Below are 19096 nucleotides of genomic sequence, written 5' to 3'. Positions count from 1 at the left end.
TGTCCCTCATCTCCATCTGGGACCCAGTCAGAGTGACTTTGACCATCTATATTTCTATCCACATCCTGTGCACTACCACTTAGGTAATCTAAGGAGACTGAGGTCTATACAGCTCTCTCCTTCTGAGCCTTCACAAGAATCGCCCCTAATGGTCCTCTCACAGCAATGGTAGCTTTCTCTAAGCATGCACCTCTGGCCTCTGACCATTCCCCAGGTCTAAAGCCACTTCCACATTTTTAGGCATTTGTTACAGCAACACCCCAACTTCTCAGTAGCAAGCCTCTGTCTTAGGCCATTTGGGCTGCTATAACAAAATACCACCAACTGGGTAGATTTATCGCTCACAGTTCTGGAGACTGAGAAGCACAAGATCAAAGCACCAGCGTGGTCACCTGCTAGTGAGGGCTCTCTTCCTGGTTCACCGCCACACCTCCCCACCGTGTCCTCTCATAGTGGACAGGGAGGGATCTCTCTAGGGCCCCTTTTATAAAAGGCACTGGTCCCATTGTGGGCTCCATCTCATGGACTTAACATGTCCTGAAGGCCCACCTTCTAATACTATCATCTTCTGGGGTTAGGAAATCAACATATGAATCTGGGGGCTGGGGGACACAAACATTCAGACCATAGCACCGTGGCTCCTGCACGTGCTAGAAGTTTCATCTTGAGCAAGTTATCTGACCTATGACTCAGTTTCCTCAATTATAAAAGGAGGGCAAAAATAACACCTACTTCCTAGGGGTGAGGTGTGGTGAGGATTAACTGAGATAATACATGTGAAGTGTTTAGAACAGTGCCTGCCATAGGCAAGCAGTCTACCAAAGTTAGATACTTTCATTCTGAAAGCCAAACATCTGCCCATTTTCCACTACTTCTACTATTTCTCAAAATTCCTCAAAGATTTCCAAGAACATCTCCACAGGCTCATTCCTAAATGTACCTGATGGTCTAGGATGTGATTTATATGGGCCCGGACACTTAAACTCACTAGATTAATTAAAACTTAAATTCATTTTAAGCAACTATGTCCTCTTTAGTTTTTTCCTATCGTTTTGGGGCTTGAATTCACTCTTAAATATGAACCCCCACTGTCTAGTTTAGTGCCTTGCACTTGGAAGGCACTCTAACAAATACTTATAGAATGAAACTCTTTTCTACCCTAGTGCTATTTCTTCCTGATGATGATGATTGCTCCCAACAGTCTAGATCTTGACTTTATTTTTTGGCAAATTTTCATTTACTGGGCATCCCAGACCATGGGCTCCCTTCCTCCTTTCCCTGCATCCCACAACTCTTTCCAATTCACTACCACCTTTTCCACTTACTTTCTAAATTCCTCACTCCCCCACATGCCCACTCCCGTGTGTACTCCTCATGGCTCTCTGGCTTCTTTCATTTGTGTATCTGATTTCTCTTTCCAAGTAGACAGTAAGCTCCCTGAAGTTCAAATGAAGTCTTAAGAGTTCCAGCCATCCAAGGCACCTGGGTGGCTCAGATGGTTAAGCGGCTGCCTTTGGCTCAGGTCATGATCTCCAGGTCCTGGGGTCCTGGGATCCAGCCCCACATCTCATCATCTCATGACTGTCCTCTGGCTCCCCGCTCAGTGGGGAGTCTGCTTCTGCTTCTCCCTCTACCTCTGCCTCTCCCCCTGCTCGTTTTCTCTGTCTCAAACGAATAAATAAAATCTAAAAAAAAAAAGAATTCCAGGCATCCACCAAGCATAGAGAACACATAGTCAGCACTCAACTAAAACCTCCATGATCACTTTTAGAACTTAAATATTTTTAATTTTTCCAACCTCTTAGCTCTGCTTCCCTTTGCTCGACATCCTTTTCCACAATCCGGATCCTATTTTACTCCTCATTAATCCCTAGAGCTGCACAGAGAGGGAGTACAGAGAGGGAGCACAGCAGAGGGCACAGAGAGACCAAGGGACCAAAATCCCTTGACACGGGACCAAGGTCCAAGTGGAAGAAGGGCCTTTTTATGACCAACTCTATGGCTTCAGGCCCTGCTATGGTTCCAATTTTGAAAATATCAAAACGGATGCCAACAACAAATGTCATGGATAAAAAAGTGTTTTGTACCATTTGTAGAGAGGAGAGAGTAGTAAGGATCCAAATGTACACTCTGTCCAGGGCAGATCGCCTAGGTTCAAACCCTTGTTTCAGCATTTACTAGATTTATGACCTTGGGCAAAATCCTTAGCCTCTCTATGCCTGAGTTTCCTTATCTGTAAAATGGAAGTAACAATAGCTTCTACCTCACAAAGACTGTGAGGAGGATTAAAAGAGCAAATTCTTCTATTGTTACTATTTACTAATATTACCTATCAGTACCACAGGAATAAGAAGTAATAGCAGCCCACATAAATAAGAAAGATCTTCTGTGACTAATCATAATAATTGTTGCAAGGTACAGAGCACTTCCTAGATGCTCAACTTGCATTACCTCCCTAAATGTTGATGACAACTGTCAGCACTATTAACCCCATTTTACAATCAAGAAGCACAGAGATGTTAAGTGTTTTTCTCAAGATCACAGAGTCGGCAAGTGGCGAAGGTACATTTATTGGTAATTCTTACTGTGTCTCAGCAGGAAAGAAACCCTGTGGGTGCAAAGGTAAACAGTCTAGGCCCCAACCTACAGGAAGTTTCTGCTTCCAGAGAAGGGGCGGGGCGGAGGCGGGAAAGAGGAGTAAACAAATAGTTATAGCACCGTGTGGTAATTGCTATAATAGAGGCTCACGACAAAAAGCGCTGCCGGATCTCAGACACTGGAACAAGAAAAGTACTGACAGCTTAAGGGTCCAAAGGAAAGACATGACAGTGACGGAATAAGCAGTGGTCCCCTGACCAACGTGTCCTGTAACAAACGTGCCACCCCGAAAGGACCGAAAAAAAGCAGAGTTCAAAGCGGAGGCAGAGCGCCTAGCCAAGGGCCGGTCTGACGAGTCCCAGCAGAGCCGGAAAGGGGTTAAGGCGAGCGGGTGGGCGGGGCGCGCGCGTTGATTGGCAGGGGTGGGGCCAGGCTCGTCACCCGCCCCCTCCCTCCGCCCCGGCTCCTCCAACCCCTGGGCTGGCAGGGGTACCGCCCGGGCGAGGGCCGGGGAGCTGGGCCGAGCCTCCCGTCCCCCTCCCCCGCACCCCTGCCGCGTCCCGCCGGCTGGACGCGCTGGAGAAGTTGTGCGGCGCCCGGGCCGGCCCTGGGGGCTGACCGTCGGCAAAGTTTGGCCCGAAGAGGAAGTGGCTTCAAGCCCCGGCAGGTGGCGGCCGGGCCTGGACAGGAGCGCTCGCGGCCTGCGGGCGGGCTCTAGGCGAGGGCGCGCTCCAGCGCCGGGCCTCGAACCGAGTCCCGGGACTTCGGGAGCCGGCCTCGGGAGAGAGCGCGGCGGCGGCCGGGGAAAACAACTCCGAAGTTGGAGAGAGGCACCGCCCCTGCTCCCGGACGGCCGCCCCCTCCTCGCCCCCAGCCCTGGCATCCAGAGCGCGGGTGGGGGAGCCCGGGCCATGCAGCCCCCTCGGGGAGGAGGCAGTGGGGGGCCTGGACGCCCGGAGCGGCGCCGCCTCCCCACTGGATAGACGACAGAAGCTCCGGGATTCTTCCTGCACCTCCGGACGGCTCAGGATGCTGCCCACCACCCTCCTCTTCCTCCTCCTGGGTAAGAAACCGAAACGAGACTACTCACCCGGCACCCCGCCCCTAGGGCTGTCACAGGCCCGGACACTCACTGCCTTCCTGCTCTGCCGCCCCTCACTTCCCCTGCCTGCGGGTGTCTCCCAGCCCCTGCCGCCGCATCCGACGCTGCCTGCCCCGACCCCGGGGAAGCTGCCCGCCGCTCCCCTCAGCCCTCATCCTCCCTTGGGCTTCCCTAGATCGCCATGCCCACCCCCCAGGCCGTACTGCCGTACCTTCCTTCGAGGTCACACTGCGCAGCGTCCCCCAGCTCCACTGCCCCTTCCCTTAAACTACCCGGAAGTCCCAGATGGCTACCTTTCCTCCTTGAGTTGCTCAGGTGAAGAAAACTAGGGGCGATTCACTCCCCTGCGCTTTCTCGCTCTTCCTCTAGGAGGCGCTCTGGCACATCCAGACCGGATCATTTTCCCAAATCCTGGTGAGTAGAGGATGCCCCTGGGCCCCAAGGGCTTGGTAGTAAGAGAAGACCCATGAGGATTCTCTCTTCCCTGAATTCCTCTGGCACCTGTCATAGTTTTAGAGTGGAGATCACCCATCCTTATTTTACAAACGGGGAAACAGACCCCGTGTGAGCTCTCACCTGGTTGTTATGTACTATTTTGGTTTTTTCCAAATATCTGTAGTTGATCTCCCTAGCCAGATGTAGTCTCCCTGATTGTAGAGACAGTATTTCCTGTTCCTCCTGGCCCGGTGGCTGGCACAAAGCAGACTTCAGATCGTTTGTGGTGTTGATACTTAAGGTGAAGCTATAATAAATGTGGGAAAGAAGGGGGTCCACTGAAGACTATGATTCTAGAGTGTGGGTGTGGGTGTGTGGACGGAGAGGGGGGCTTTCTCTGCTCCTTAAAGAGCTCAGGCCCTTAGAGGCCTCAAGCCTGGGGGCAGGGGGTATGACAGTAATGGGCTCTCAACCAGTGTCCTTACCTTCCTCTCTCTCCAGCCTGTGAGGACCCTCCGGCAGTGCTCTTGGAAGTGCAGGGCACCTTACAGAGGCCCCTGGGCCGGGACAGCCGCAGCGCCCCTGCCAACTGCACCTGGCTTATCCTGGGGAGCAGGGAGCAGACCGTAACAGTGAGGTGAGAAGCAGGGCAAGACCCTATTACCCTCCGTCCCCCTCCCTCTTTCACCATGGGAAAGCCCTCAGCAACTACTTCTCCATGGAGTTTTCATCCCTGTCAACGGGAGAAAGAGTAGAATTTGATTTGGCCGAGTCTGCCCTAAAAGCCTGGCTTGTTCTGGCCCAGACACAGTGAATTGGAGCCGAGCTGGGGCCAACATCTAGTTTGGATTCTGGTCCTCTCTGAAGGACAGCAGGCACTCTAGAAACAGTCCTTGGGCTCCAATGTGGCTGCTCCGAGGAGTCCTTCAATCCATTGCACATCCTCGCCTGGGTTTCAGAAGCTATTCCTAGTTAGCGTAGAACCTTCCTCAGCCTCCCCAGATCTTTTAAGCTGTATAAGTCTCCCCAGTCTCCTCTGACCTTGGACCATAGGGTTGGGGCCCATGTTAAGTATCTGGCTATTTGCTTCACAGAGTTCACTCTCGTGAATTTACCCAGAAAGGGCAAAGAGGATAGTCTGGGAAGAGGCGGAGGGATCAGAATGCCATGCTGCTACTGGCCTCTGTCAGGACTACTGCCATTGACTGTGAAGGAATTCGGCTGAGTTCATTTGGCTGTTGGATTTGGATTGTGGATGAGCAGGGGCTTGTGCTTCTTGGGGTAGAAGAGACCTGACAGCATTGGGAGAGGAAGAAGCCAGCGGTGGTCAAGACTATCTCAAGTCCATGGGGCGCCTGGCCGGCTCGGTGGGTGGAGCGTGGGACTCTTGATGTCTGGGTTGTGAGTTCGAGCCCCACACTGGGTGTGGAGGTTACTTAAAAATAAAATCTTAAAAAAAACAAAAAACAGCTCACGTCCTGCTCTCCTCCACCCCTGTAGGTTCCAAAAACTGCACCTGGCCTGTGGCTCAGAGCGCTTAGTCCTGCGCTCCCCTCTCCAGCCACGGCTCTCCCTGTGTGAGGCACCAGCCAGCCCTCTGCAGCTGCCTGGGGGCAACGTCACCATCACCTACAGCTATGCCGGGGCCAGAGCACCCATGGGCCAGGGCTTCCTGCTCTCCTACAGCCAAGGTATGCTGGACAGGGAGGTGTCTGGGACTAGTAGAACAGGTAGTAGAAGCCGCAGGGAGGAGGGGAGGACGCCCCCAGCTCCCGTGTCTCATAGCCCTTCTCCACGGTGCCTCCTGCAGACTGGCTGATGTGCCTGCCCGAGGAGTTCCAGTGCCTGAACCACCGCTGCGTGCCCTTGGCCCAGCGCTGCGACAGCGTGGACGCCTGTGGCGATGGCTCTGATGAGGCAGGTTGCAGCTCGGACCCCTTCCCCGACCTGACCCCGGCCCCTGTCCCCACCCCCCCCTGCAATCACACCTTGGAAGACTTTTACGGGGTCTTCTCTTCCCCGGGCTATGCACACCCGGCCTCGGCCTCCCACCCCCAGTCCTGCCTCTGGCTGCTGGACCCCCATGACGGCCGGCGCCTGGCCGTGCGCTTCACGGCCCTGGACCTGGGCTACGGAGACGCCGTACACGTGTATGATGGCCCCGGGCCTCCCAGGCCCTCCCGGCTGCTGCGCAGCCTCACCCACTTCAGCAACGGCAAGGCTGTCACCGTGGAGACGCTGTCGGGCCAGGCCACCGTGGCCTACCACACGGTCGCCTGGAGCAGTGGCCGGGGCTTCAACGCCACCTACCACGTGCGGGGCTACTGCCTGCCCTGGGATCGACCCTGCGGCTTGGGCGCCAGCCTGGGGGCCAGCGAGGGCCTGGGGGAGCGCTGCTACAGCGAGGCGCAGCGCTGCGACGGCTCGTGGGACTGTGCCGACGGCACGGACGAGGAGAACTGCCCCAGCTGCCCGCCCGGACACTTCCCCTGCGGGGCGGCCGGCACGCCCGGGGCCACCGCCTGCTACCTGCCTGCCGACCGCTGCAACTACCAGACTTTCTGCGCCGACGGAGCGGACGAGAGACGCTGCCGGCACTGCCAGCCCGGCAACTTCCGCTGCCGGGACGAGAAGTGTGTGTATGAGACGTGGGTGTGCGACGGGCAGCCAGACTGCGCCGACGGCAGCGATGAGTGGGACTGCTCCTACGCCCTGCCCCGCAAAGTCATTACCGCCGCCGTCATCGGCAGCCTGGTGTGCGGCCTGCTGCTGGTCATCGCGCTGGGCTGCACCTGCAAGCTCTATGCCATTCGCACCCAGGAGTACAGGTCAGTGAGTGCAGCCAGCCGTCGGGCCGGGCGGACCGAGGGCGAGACCATGACGGTGCCCGCGCCGGGGCCGGGTTCTGGTGCCCTGCTTATGGGTTGGCTCCCGGACTCGTCCAGCGGGAGGGACAGGGTGCTCCTCTGAGGAGAGGACGGGGCTAGATGCTGAAAGCAGTCTCAAGGAAGGAGGGGACCTCAGGTGACTTTTGGGAAAGCCAGGGCATCGCTCAGTCGTCCTGGCCTGGGTGCAGAGGGAAGAGACGCGTCCGGGCTAGGACAGGCTGCTCTGGCTGGCACCGCCTGTGGCTGAGCAGCCCTCGTTCCTTCCAGCATCTTCGCCCCCCTGTCCCGGATGGAGGCTGAGATTGTGCAGCAGCAGGCGCCGCCCTCCTACGGGCAGCTCATTGCCCAGGGCGCCATCCCGCCTGTAGAGGACTTCCCTACGGAGAACCCTAACGACGTAAGTGACCCCCAGGCCTCGTCCTTCCTGCTTCCAAGCCTCCCGGGGCACTGCCGCCGTACCGTCCTTCTTTAGCCTCCTGGCCCTCGCCACAACTCTGACTCCGGGCCCTGCCTCCTGTCCTTGCAGAACTCAGTGCTCGGCAACCTGCGCTCGCTGCTCCAGATCTTGCGCCAGGACGTGACTCCAGGGGCTGCCTCAGGTGCCCGCCGCCGCCCGCGGGGCCGCTCTGTGCGCCGGCTCGTGCGCCGGCTCCGCCGCTGGGGCCTGCTTCCTCGAGCCCACCCCCCAGCCCGGACCCCTGAGACCAGATCCCAGGTCACCCCCTCTGCCGCTCCCCTTGAGGCTCTAGATGGCAACACAGGTTCGGCCCGTGAGGGGGGCGCGGTGGGTGGGCAGGACGGGGGACAAGCACCCCCGCTGCCTGTCAAGGCTCCCCTTCCATCCACCAGCGCGTCTCCGGCCCCCGCTACTGTCTCCGAGGCCCCGGGGCCACTGCCCTCCGTGCCCCTAGAGCCGTCACTGTTGTCTGGAGTGGTGCAGGCCCTGCGAGGCCGCCTCCTGCCTAGCCTTCGGCCCTCAGGACCAACTCGGACCCCACCTGAACCCCATACCACAGCCCTGTCTCCAGAGGACGAAGATGATGTGCTTCTGTTGCCACTGGCTGAGCCAGGGCTCTGGGTGGTGGAAGCGGAGGATGAGCCACTGCTTGCCTGAGGTGACCTGGCGCCCTCGGGGGCTCCGGTCGCAGTGCCGACAACCCGTTAGAGGGCAGCTCAGCTTCCCTTCCCCCACTTCCCTCCCTGGCCCTCCGTCTGAGGGGCCTTGGTGAGCCTCCTGTTGACCCTGTGTAGCTGCTGTAAAGTTAGGTATCTCTCAGGCGGGGAAAGGGCTCCCACAGAGCTCCCTCTGCCATGCCCAGAGACCACAGTCTCTCTACCGCCACCGTCTCCCCACACCACCACCACTCATGTGGCTGTTTTTAAAAAGTAAATTTCTTAAAGGGTCATGGGCCTGGACACTCCATCCTTACGAAACCCCTCCCCAAAAGTGGCCTTTAAGCACCAGAATGTCAGTTGGCTGGAGACCTCCAGCCCCCAGGGGAAGGATTTGGGCAGAGCCTGAGGTTTTGCCAACTGTGATCCTTCCTGCGGGGCCTGGCTCATAAAAAGAGCACAAAAAATGCTTTTGTCCCATAGCTAGGTCATTGCCCAGCAAGTCAAGGTTGAAAATAAAAGAACAAGAAATTTCAGATTTTTGTAAATGAGCTATGACCAGAGCCCTGTCTCTACCCATCTCAGCTGATATTCGCCTCACGGTGCTCCTCCCTACCAAGGCCTCTGGTCTGCCCTCCCACTCCTGCCCTCCTCCTACTAACCACACACCCTTGGGTTTTATACCGCTCAGAGGGTAAGAAAGTTCCAAGAACCCTAAGGACCAATTCTCTCCACCAACCCCACCTACCCCCCTGGGGCTCAGCTCTACAGTGAGTGACACCAGCGGTAAGCACCAAGCCTCTTTACTCACCGCCAGGCCAGAAGTCTGGTGAGCCAGCTGGGCCCTGTAGCTGGAAGGTTCTCATTTATGGAGTCCTCCCAGAGCACAGATCACAGAAGCAGAATGTCCCTAGTGGAACATAGGAGCCACGACTCCTGGCCTCCACCTTCCACCCCCACCAAGCACTTACAGTCTGGCTTAGGCAAGACAGATGAACTCTCAGCCAGGATGCCTCAGAGCAGACAAAGATAAATCGAGAGAAAAATCATAAACATTCGGGGTTGAAGATGCTGGCATCACTTTGACCAAATCCAAAGGGTCTTCCTAGAAGAGGGCTCAAACTAGACTCTAAAGAATGTTGTCAGTAGTTGGAATAGAGTTGTGGATTCTTGGAAGGGTGAGCATCCACAGGATAAGCAAACTAAGCTGCTGTGAGGACTAGGGCTGGAGGCTGGACCCCAGACCTGAGAAAAGGGGCGGGAGTGTAAGCAGTGGCCGGAGTTGAAGAGCTGGAGAAGGTGATGGAGGAGGGAATAATCTGTGAGAAACGTTGGAGCCCAGCCTCTGGTGAGTGAAGTGACAGAAGCTGTCCCAGAGTTTGAAATGAAAACGGCGACAAAGGATACAGTCGGAGTCCATGGGGGTGGGCATGGTGCCCTACAAGCGGAAGTAAGGCATTCCCCAACAGAAGCAGACTCCCGTCAGGCTCACCCTCACCCTTCCTGGCAGGCCTGCCCTCTTCCCACCCCCTGGTGGAGGGGCCCTGTTGATCACAGCCTGTTAGCATCCTCACACCTAGCACCAACTGCATGTTCCTCCTCCCAGGGAGCAAGAGACTAGGGAAGTGGCAGAGGGTGAATGTGGTATAGTCGTGGGATCATGGGATCTTGACTTGGGAAAGAGCCAGATTCCTTTCACTCCAGACCCTCTCCAGAGATTGGGAAAGGGCCTTCAGAAATCCCCATCCTTGTGTACTCTAACCCCTTTGGGCCTTCCCAAGTGCTAACAGTCCCTGAGTTCCCCCCGTGTCAGGCCCAGGGAAGCAGGGAGTGCTGATTTCCCTCCCACACCTCCCCATCAGTGGTCTATGCCTCTCCCTTGCTCCTCTCTTCTTCATAGCCACCCCCCAAAAAAAACCCTCAGCCGATAGCTTCATCCCTTGTCCTGCTCCAGACCTTTTATCTCCTGGTGGTATTTGTAACTTGAATGTGGACAAAGATTTAAGGTAAAAGAATGCTCCTCAGGGTGGAATGCTTCAGAAAGCCAGAGGGGGAAGACCTGAGGGTAGAGTTCACTGGAAAGGGCTGTGTGTCTGGATTCCTGAGTCTAAAAGAAGTTTCTCTAGGTGCTGGGTGTATGCTCTAGAAGGTGCAAGGGGTAACACTACTTGTGTCAGGCACAGTGAAGCCCCAGGTTGGTGGAGACAGGGGATTAGCCTTGTGCAGGCAGCATGGGGAAACTAAGAGGGTCCCACCCAGGAGAGGTGGAGCCTTGGGGAGCAGTCACCCAAGTTTACTTGCACCGTGGCCTAAGGAAAAAGAAACGGAACCACCTCACATCCTATCAGGACAGAGACACCACCATCCAAAGTACCCAGTATCAGGGTGTGGGACTCTTGCCAAGGCTCTGGCTGTGGAGGAGGGAGGTGTTCTCAGCATGAGATGGAGATCAGCCTGGGAATCTGAGATAACAGCACAGACCAGAATTCAGTCCTTGAGAATCGATCTGAACCAAGCTCCAGGCCCTGCTGGGAGGGGAGAGGGACCTCCAGCCACACTGCCTGAGGTTGTGGGAGCATAAGAGAGTTGGGTAACCTGCCCAGTGCCAGATCCTTTTTCAGGCATAGCGAACCCTCATAACAAGGCTGTGCCATGAGCATCATCAACCCAATTCACAGGTTCAGGAGCAGTCCCAGAGGGAGTGATGAGACTAGCCCAGCCTCGACGGAGACGCAGAGTTAAACCTGGGTTGGTTCAGTTCCAAATCTCACCTTTGCCCCACCATTCCACAGGACCTCCCATTCCTGAGGAAGCTGGGACAGAGGCCAGTGCACAACCTCTTACTAGTGGGACAAGAGAGACGGTGGTTCAGGGTGTAACCCAGCCTGCTCCTAGGACCCAAGGCTGGCTGAGTCCCACCGGGGTCAGCTGTGCCCTGACTCACTCTCATCTAGTATCCTAGAAATGAATCCAACCACCTAAGTGAGTTTTCCAGATACGTGAAGCTCACCCCTTTACAATTAAAAACTTTTAAAACTCATTTTGGAAGGAAATCATTCTAAACATACTCCTCTTCAGCACATCTGCGATAGAATATACATTTTTCTGGAGAGCTGAGGATCACTCCCAGAAACCAGCGGCCTCTCTATAGCAATCTTTAGAGGCTGTAACACTGTCAGGGAAGCTGTTTGCCTTTCTGCCCAATGCCCTCCAACCACTTTTTAAATGTTTCTGACTGCTTTCAAAGTTTTTTGTAGCGTTACTTCCCTTGCTACCAGGCTTTCAGGGGTCCCTTGCTACTCTAAATGTATGGGAACACACAGGGACATACTGAAATTGTGAATAAGGAAGGCCAAGTGGGCTGTGACTGAGGACTGGAGAGTCTCCACTGAGTAAAGTGCGTAAGTATGGTGGTTGCTCAGGAGTCCTTTCTGTCTCCCCTAGACCCCGAACATTGCCCTGCAGTTCACCTCCAGATAAGTGGTCAGTGCACATCAGTCCAAGATTACTCTTCGTCTCTTCCATTGGAGGAGCCCACTGAAGATTAGCATACAGACCGTTCCCAATAATAGGAGACAGCTGGAATATTTAAGACAAAGAAGGCAGCATCGCAGATGAAAAACAGTCTTTGGTATTGGAAAAATCAGGGTGGGAATCCTGGTGTCCCCATTTTCCAACTGCACGATCAATCTGGGGACAGGCCAGCCACCTACCACTCTGAGCCTTCAGGTCAGGAGGATGACAGGAGAGAAAGCAGGAAGGTGCTTAGCGCAGCACCTGGCAACAAACACGGGGTGAGAACAAGCCAGGGAATTGGAAGGTCTGTTTGGGTGCTTGCAGCGTCAGGAAGAAAAGAGACGAGCTGGAGCCTGAAGGGAAAGGGACCCGGGCAGAAAAGGAGCTGTAAAGCCATCCTGGCTTCCCACAAAGAGGTAGACATCGTCGTGTAGCCCTGGAGGGCTGGTGGTGCCCCAGCGAGCAGGAGAGCGGGGATAGGGAACTTCTAGAGGGCTTAGCTCAATCTCCCCTAGCACTAGGTTGGTGGGCCTGGCAGGGCACAAGAGAAGGGGAGGCAGTCCCCACATGGTTTGCACCCGCCTGAACCTAGTGACAAAATGAAGCTGCCCGAACCAGGCAGCCATCGCTCCTTCTTCAGAGCCCCCATCTGCCTAGGGACCAAGTTGGGAAATGGCTACCATGATGGGTCTTTTAGCCCAGAAGGGGTGGTATGGGGAAGGAGAGGGTGATGGGGAAGCTTGGTGCCAGGGTGACCCTGAATCTCTTGGTTTCTGCCTCTAGGCCCTCCATGTAGCCACCGAGCACCCACTCTGAGCTGGACACGGCTCGGAGGCGGGGAGTCCACAGACAAATGATGCACAGTCCCCCGCTCCTGGAGAAAGACCTCCCAGTGCCTGGGTCCTTGCCTCCTGCCATCCTCCGCTCCCTTACCCGCTGAGCCCTCACCCCGCTTCTCTGAACCCGTCTCTTTTGCCCCTCTGACTTCGTTCTGGTCGAAACCAGACTCCGCAGTGTGTGTGCTCCCAGAGGGAAGCGACACAAAGGAAGGGGGAGGCAGAAAGGAGGGAATCCCGCTGACATCACTGCTCATTAGCATGTGTGACCTCATCAGGGGGCGGAACAATTTCCCCAGGTGTGGGGGGGGAGGAGGGCATGGGGGTGGTATTTAAGGGAAAAGCTGACAGTGCTGCTGAGTGAGGGAGTGGGTACTGCAAGCCGCGGGGCTGCACACGCACACACACACGCACACCGATGCACACGGACCTTGACACCGACATGGACACGGACACAGAAACCACAGCACTCTGCCCCTCCGGCAGCCACCGGGCCTCCCCCCCAGGGACACCCACACCAGGTGAGGGCTGAGCTGGGCAGGTTCCAGCTGAAACCATGGGGGTGGGAGCTGAAGCTCTGGTGGGGAGGTCAGAACTGAGGGTTGACAGAGCTTGAACCCAAACAGCAAAGGGGAAGAGCAACTCAGGAAGTGGGGAAGCCTCCCGCTCACACCGGGACTGAGGCTGGGCTGGGCTGGGCTGGGGGCAGCGGGGGTGCTGCCCAAACGCCCCCTCCCCCCATCACTCCCAGGGCTTCGCTGGGGAAACTGGTGCTCAGCCCCTAGGTCAGCCTCATTCCCAAGAGGCTGGGATGGGCAGGAGGGATGGGGGAAAGGGAAGGGGCAGCCCACCAGCCTGGGAATCACGGGCTGGGGGCTGCCCTGGGGACCTGTTGGAAGGGTTTCACTGGCTCTTGGAGGCCCTGGCTGCCAGCCAAGTATTGATCCTAGGCTATTTCCAGCATCTCGCCATCCCCCTTTGTTGTGTCTGTCGTTCTTCCTCCAGTTACCCTGACCCATGCATTGTCACTCTCCCTCTCGCTCATGCTCCCGCTCTCCGCTCTCGCTCTCTCCCCCACTCCCTCCCTCCCTCTACCTCACAGAAGATTCTCTGGGACTCCAGGGACTGCCAGAGATGCAAAAAGATTCTCACACACAACCATGCCCTGGGGGATGCTCACCTACCTACCGGGCCATAAGAGGCAGCTCTTCTCACACTCGGCTGGGGGGGTGGTTGGGGAAGCCCAACGAACACATCTTTAGGAGCAAAGGCCCTTCCCTGGGAACAGCCTCCCCACAAAGTTTTTGGCTCTACCACTACCCACCCCCCAGAACCAGGGCAGCAGCGGCAGCCTCTCGTCCCCTTCACACCTCCCCATTTGGGGGGACTACCTGTTCCAAAAGCAGTAGAAGACAGGGCCTCTTGGTGGAAGGAGGGGCAGGCCCCCCAGGCCAGAGGCCTAGTCTGGGCGTGTGCCTGTGTGTCAGTGTGAGGCCTGAGTGGGTGTGCGAGCCTGCGCACGCATGCCGCCCCTGCATGGGGCACGTTTTGAACAGGTTGTGGCTGGAACCACATTAGGTAAGCCTTCAGTCGGCTCCTTTGAGACCCACCAGTGCAGGGTTCTGGGGGAGTTCAGTGTCAGAGGTCAGACCAAATATTCTCAGCTCCTTCTGGGTCATGGTCATCCACTGGGGCTCTGAGACCAGAGCAGACAGGATTGAGCCCTCTGCAGATGGCTAGGCATACCCCCCACTCATAGCTTCCTTCTCTTTGCCCCCCCCAGAAACAGATGCCTCACTGCTGAAGAAGACAGAGAAGCTGTTGGCAGGGTTGGACCGGGGTGGGCCACCTCCTGCCCCAGGGGCCCCCAGACGAAGAGGCAGTATGCCTGTCCCCTACAAGCACCAGCTGCGGCGCGCCCAGGCCATAGATGAACTTGACTGGCCACCTCAAGCCTCATCCTCTGGTTCCTCTGACTCCTTGGGCTCAGGGGAGGCAGGCCCCACCCAAAAGGATGGCATCTTCAAGGTCATGCTGGTAGGGGAGAGCGGCGTGGGCAAGAGCACCCTAGCAGGCACTTTCGGTGGTCTCCAGGGAGACAGTGCTCATGAGCCGGAGAACCCAGGTATTTGGGGGAGCCCTGTAAGGGTCAAGGGCACCTGTGGAGCCCTAGTCAGGGATGGAAGAGCTCAAGGCATGAGCAGCCCCTGGAGGCCAGAACCTAAGAGAAACTGCTCCAGTGCTTGCTGCGGCTACCTCCCTGGAGGGGGTGCCCCTGGTTACCAGGTCTCACAAGTGTTGGGGAGCCTCCTAACGGGCTCTATTCCCTGTCCTTATTTCCCAACAGAGGACACCTATGAAAGACGCATCATGGTGGATAAGGAGGAAGTGACTCTAGTTGTTTATGACATCTGGGAACAGGTGAGAACCTAGGAGAGCTGGGGAGGAGCAGAGCGTGGCTGAAGGCTGGTGGCACTGTAGGCCCTGGTTCCAATACGTACTAGAACCTGACCTTTCACATGTATCCTCTCCCAGAGCAAAGGCCCACATCAATGCATATGCCATGGCACTGAGTGTCGCTTTCTTTCCAGGACTTCTGACCCAGAGGGAAGTTAGGATCTGAATTTGACAAACCCTGCAGCTGTGAGCCAGGCTGAATACCCTGAAATCAATCCCATCCATACATTTTCCAGTCTGGAAGAGTCTGATCTGACAGGACAAGAGCTCAGGGCCTAGAATATCAGGGAAGGGGAAAAAGTGAGGATTTGTGAATATCTGAACATACATGGTTACTACATAGAAATGAGAGGCCAGATTACATACAATTGAAGAGCATTCACTGTTACAATGAGCACTTAAGCATAAGAAAGTAGGATGGGCTACCCCAATCTAGGAGGCTGTGTCCCCAATTCTCCCATGTGGGGCTCACATTATAAACCACCCACTCCTCCACAAGCACACTCCAGGGTATGGAGATTCTGCCATTAACTAGCTCCGCGGTCCTAGGCAGGTGGCTTCTCCCTCACATCCAGATGCCTCATCCTTGAGATGCAGGTGCTGGGCAGGTGCTCCCACGCCTCCAGCCCTGACATTCCACCACTCTCTGCCCATATGCAGGGGGACGCAGGGGGGTGGCTGCGGGACCACTGCCTTCAGACCGGGGATGCCTTTCTCATCGTCTTCTCAGTCACCGACCGACGGAGCTTCTCCAAAGTTCCAGAGACCCTACTTAGGCTGCGGGCTGGGAGGCCCCATCACGACCTCCCTGTCATCCTCGTTGGAAACAAGAGCGACCTGGCCCGCTCCCGGGAGGTCTCACTGGAGGGTGAGTATCCTGTACCTCATCATACCTGCAATCTCAGGGGACCCTCTCCCTTCCAGGTCGCCTCCTCTCCACAGGGCCCTTTTACCCTCCCGGTGCACAAACAACGGCCTTTAGCCTTTAGCAGGCTAAGGGCAGACTCTCAATGCCCATGCCTAGGGCCCGAGAACCCCTTCTCTTTAGGCCTCACTTCTTCTCCAAGGCCCCTTTCTCTCCTCCCCTTGGCACCACCACCGCCCTCTACGTGATCCCTGCCTTGTTCTCCGTTGAGATTCACCGACCGCGACCCCTTTCTGCTGCACCCGGGGCACCACCACCGCCCCCCCGCCCCGGCCCACCCCCACCCCGCCCCGCCCCGCTCCGGGCCCAGTGCAGCCCGCGGGCGCCTCAACCGGTCCCCTCCCGCAGAGGGCCGGCACCTGGCAGGGACCCTGAGCTGCAAGCACATCGAGACGTCGGCCGCGCTGCACCACAACACGCGGGAGCTCTTCGAGGGCGCGGTGCGCCAGATCCGGCTGCGGCGGGGCCGGAGCCGCGCCGGGGGCCCGCGGCCCGAGTGGGGCTGCCCCGACGGCCCCCCGCCGCCCGCGCGCCGCGAGAGCCTCACCAAGAAGGCCAAGCGCTTCCTGGCCAACCTGGTGCCGCGCAACGCCAAGTTCTTCAAGCAGCGCTCCAGGTCGTGTCACGACCTCTCCGTGCTCTGAGCCGCGGTCGCCATGGTCACCGCGGTCGCCATGGTCACCGCGCCCTCCGCTCGCCCCCTCGCCCCGCCCCGCCCCCCGTCCGGCTTCCTCTGCGAAGACCGTCTAGGAAACCAAAAACGCCCAGGGCGCCCAGCCGCCGGCGCGCGTCGCCCCCAGCCCCGCCACCGCGCGTGCCCTGGCTACCTCCCCGCCCCTGAGCGCCTAGAAGGCGAGGACGCAGACCTGCGGGCGGACGCGGTGCGGCCGGAGGGCCAGGCGGCTTCTGGAGGGCAGGACGGGCTATAGTTCCGCGAGCCATTTTGACTTTTATTAAGTCACGCTTGACCACCTCTCCTGTAAAGAGATCCTAAAAGCGAGAACTGGAAAGTGCTTTGTAGACCCCTTTCCAGTTCACCTTTGTACTCTGCGCCGATACGCCTCACCTTTAAGAAATCCTTAAAGGTAAAGACACGGAGATGCTTCTTTGAGACTTTTCCTAAAACGTGCTGGCTCTTAGTTGCTGCACTTGTCCACTTTGCCTTTAAGAAGTTTTTAAAGGCAAGGGCCTGAAAGTGCTGTTTTTCAGAATTGATTCTGTGATTCACCACCACACCGCGGCACTTCCCTTTTAAGGTTATTAAAGGTAAGGTTTGGACAGACTTTTGCCTTCAGATGCCATTGTGAAGAGTTGAGCAGGTGGCACCGCCCCTTTTGGCCAGGGCCCAGGAGGCCCCAGCAAGGGAGCCACCCTTCCCTTTTCAATAAAGAACTTTTCTACATTTGCTCATTTTGACTCTGTTCTCAAAAGCCCCACAGAAGGGATAGTTGTAGATGGAAACAGTTACAGACAAAGCTTAGGACCAGAGGAGCAAGGAACCTAAATCTCCACGGAGGCTCCAGAACTGACTTAGTCCTGGCGTAGTCCGTGATAAGGAGCCACAGGCCCTCAGAGATAACTGGGTCGAACTGATCCCTTTGCAGATGAGCAAACAACCCGGAGAGAAGCAAAGAATTGCTAGAAGTTTTAGTAACTTACTGACACAACGGGACCAAATCCACAGACTCTAGACCTCATCACCTTACCTCACCTTATGCTGCAGAGTAAGCTGGAGGCTACATTTAGCACCCAGAGCTACCCCCAGCTGGTTTCAGGTGGGGCTGGTTTCAGGTGGGGCCCACATTTACCAGGGAGACCCATCAGCTGGGGCATGATGATGGCCCGCACCTCCCTTGGCAGGCCCCCACCACCCCAACTGTCACCTGCAAAGCCCGTGTGAGAACTGAAGCTGTCAGTGCCTCCCCCTGGGGACACCCACGCCTACTGCTGCCTGAGCCACGAGTCTGAACAAAGAGAGCAGAGGCAACAGCTCCCCTCACCCCAAACTACAGCACAGCTACTTGAGCACCTGAGGGCCAGGCCTCCACTCCACCCCACCCAGGTTCCCAGAACTTGATGGAAAGAGGGATGAGATGTCTCCTGATCCCTGCAGCTGGGAAGGAGCCAAGGGGGACCAGCTCAGCATGGGTGGTTATGAGACGATAGTATGAATAGTGACGTTATCCTTAGGACTTTATTTGCTTTCTCTGTTAATTCTCTAATGACTATATAAGGTGTTATTGTGCCTTTTATTGTAGAAGAAACAGTTTAAGTAACTTGCTTGAGGTCAGGAAGCGACCAGAGCGGGGATCCCACTCGTATCTGCTTGATACTTAATGATTTTATCCAGGTTTGCATCCAAGGTTCCCCTTCTAGTAAGGAGAAGAGGAAGAAGGTCGCTAGAAGAAATGTAGGGGACACGATGGGCAGGGCCATGGGCAGTGGCTGTGGTGAATGGGCCAGAGATTATGTGGCTATGAGGGAATAGCCAGGGCTAAACTCTGGGGACCATGAACAGAAGCACTTCCTAATGTAACATGCAAAAAAGCACACTCAGCCCATTGAAGGACAGATGGTTCTACCATTGGGTTGAAACCTCAGGGACATTAAGAGGAGGGGTAGGAGATGAGCATGGAGGTTTAGAACCCTACTTTTAAGTACCTTAAATGGCAAGCAAAGGAGTTTGTGCCCAAGCCTGCAAACAGTGAGTCACCAAAGGTCCTTGAGTATGAAAGTGACACGATCAGGATGGTCCTTGGGAAGAGGAGGCTGGGAGAGGTGTGCATGGATTGGAGCAGTGGAGGCAAGGCCTGAGGAGCTAAATCAAGGGGGTGATTAACAGTAATACATATGGAGGGTAATGAAGGGCCATCCCAAGGGAGACGGTGGTGGCAGGGAGAGGCACCAGGGGTGTGAATCAGAATTGGTGGAACTTGGCAACTGAGTGGCTGGGTGCAGGCAGGAGTCTCAGGTGGTAGGAGGATGGTGAGGAACTGGGTGTTAGGGGGCAGAGGAGGAAGTGGGTAACTGGCTCCATTTTGGAGACCCTTGAATTTGAGATGGTAGAAGAACATCCATATAGAGTTTCAGCAGCTCCCTGAACAGCTGGGTCTGAAATTCAGAACAAGTTAGGGTGAGAGACACAGCTATGAGAATAATCCCCGTAAAGATGGTAGTAGAGGAGCCAGAGGAAATGATGAGCTGCGTCACACAGCACCCCATGCTT

The 19096-nt window shown here is 56.3% G+C and overlaps 3 protein-coding genes across 4 annotated transcripts in view; 2 read left to right on the top strand and 1 right to left on the bottom strand.

Moving 5' to 3' along the window:
- Positions 1-19096, bottom strand: part of SLC7A7 (solute carrier family 7 member 7) — a 90855-nt gene that overhangs the window by 64399 nt on the left and 7360 nt on the right. The gene's annotated exons all lie outside the window — the stretch shown is intronic.
- LRP10 (LDL receptor related protein 10) lies at positions 3051-8672 on the top strand. Its single transcript, XM_006741258.3, has 7 exons — positions 3051-3661; positions 4070-4114; positions 4637-4772; positions 5636-5826; positions 5946-6963; positions 7291-7420; positions 7550-8672. The coding sequence occupies exons 1-7, from the start codon at positions 3628-3630 to the stop codon at positions 8135-8137; spliced, it is 2142 nt and encodes a 713-aa protein (XP_006741321.2). The 5' UTR covers positions 3051-3627; the 3' UTR covers positions 8138-8672.
- Positions 8833-17275, top strand: REM2 (RRAD and GEM like GTPase 2). 2 transcript variants are annotated; one of them, XM_081830780.1, is made up of 5 exons: positions 8833-13009; positions 14272-14613; positions 14836-14909; positions 15606-15813; positions 16219-17275. In XM_081830780.1, the coding sequence occupies exons 1-5, from the start codon at positions 12907-12909 to the stop codon at positions 16512-16514; spliced, it is 1023 nt and encodes a 340-aa protein (XP_081686906.1). In that variant the 5' UTR covers positions 8833-12906; the 3' UTR covers positions 16515-17275. The 2 variants fall into 2 exon arrangements, with proteins under 2 accessions (XP_081686906.1, XP_081686904.1); XM_081830778.1 differs by having other exon boundaries at positions 14272-14909.

This window comes from Leptonychotes weddellii, chromosome 9 (genome assembly GCF_054177405.1).
Source record: "Leptonychotes weddellii isolate Sample4059 chromosome 9, ASM5417740v2, whole genome shotgun sequence".
Taxonomy (NCBI): Eukaryota; Metazoa; Chordata; class Mammalia; order Carnivora; family Phocidae; genus Leptonychotes; species Leptonychotes weddellii.
Note: the sequence above shows the minus strand (reverse complement) of the source record. Positions and strands in the feature narration are given on the sequence as shown.

Coding starts and splice junctions, on each gene's coding strand:
- REM2 (XM_081830778.1), top strand. CDS start 12,907: ATGCACACGGACCTTGACACCGACATGGACACGGACACAGAAACCACA. Junction 13,010..14,271: donor CCCAGGGACACCCACACCAG/GTGAGGGCTGAG, acceptor TGCCCCCCCCAG/AAACAGATGCCTCACTGCTG. Junction 15,814..16,218: donor CCGGGAGGTCTCACTGGAGG/GTGAGTATCCTG, acceptor CCCCTCCCGCAG/AGGGCCGGCACCTGGCAGGG.
- LRP10 (XM_006741258.3), top strand. CDS start 3,628: ATGCTGCCCACCACCCTCCTCTTCCTCCTCCTGG. Junction 5,827..5,945: donor CCTGCTCTCCTACAGCCAAG/GTATGCTGGACA, acceptor TGCCTCCTGCAG/ACTGGCTGATGTGCCTGCCC. Junction 6,964..7,290: donor ATTCGCACCCAGGAGTACAG/GTCAGTGAGTGC, acceptor CGTTCCTTCCAG/CATCTTCGCCCCCCTGTCCC.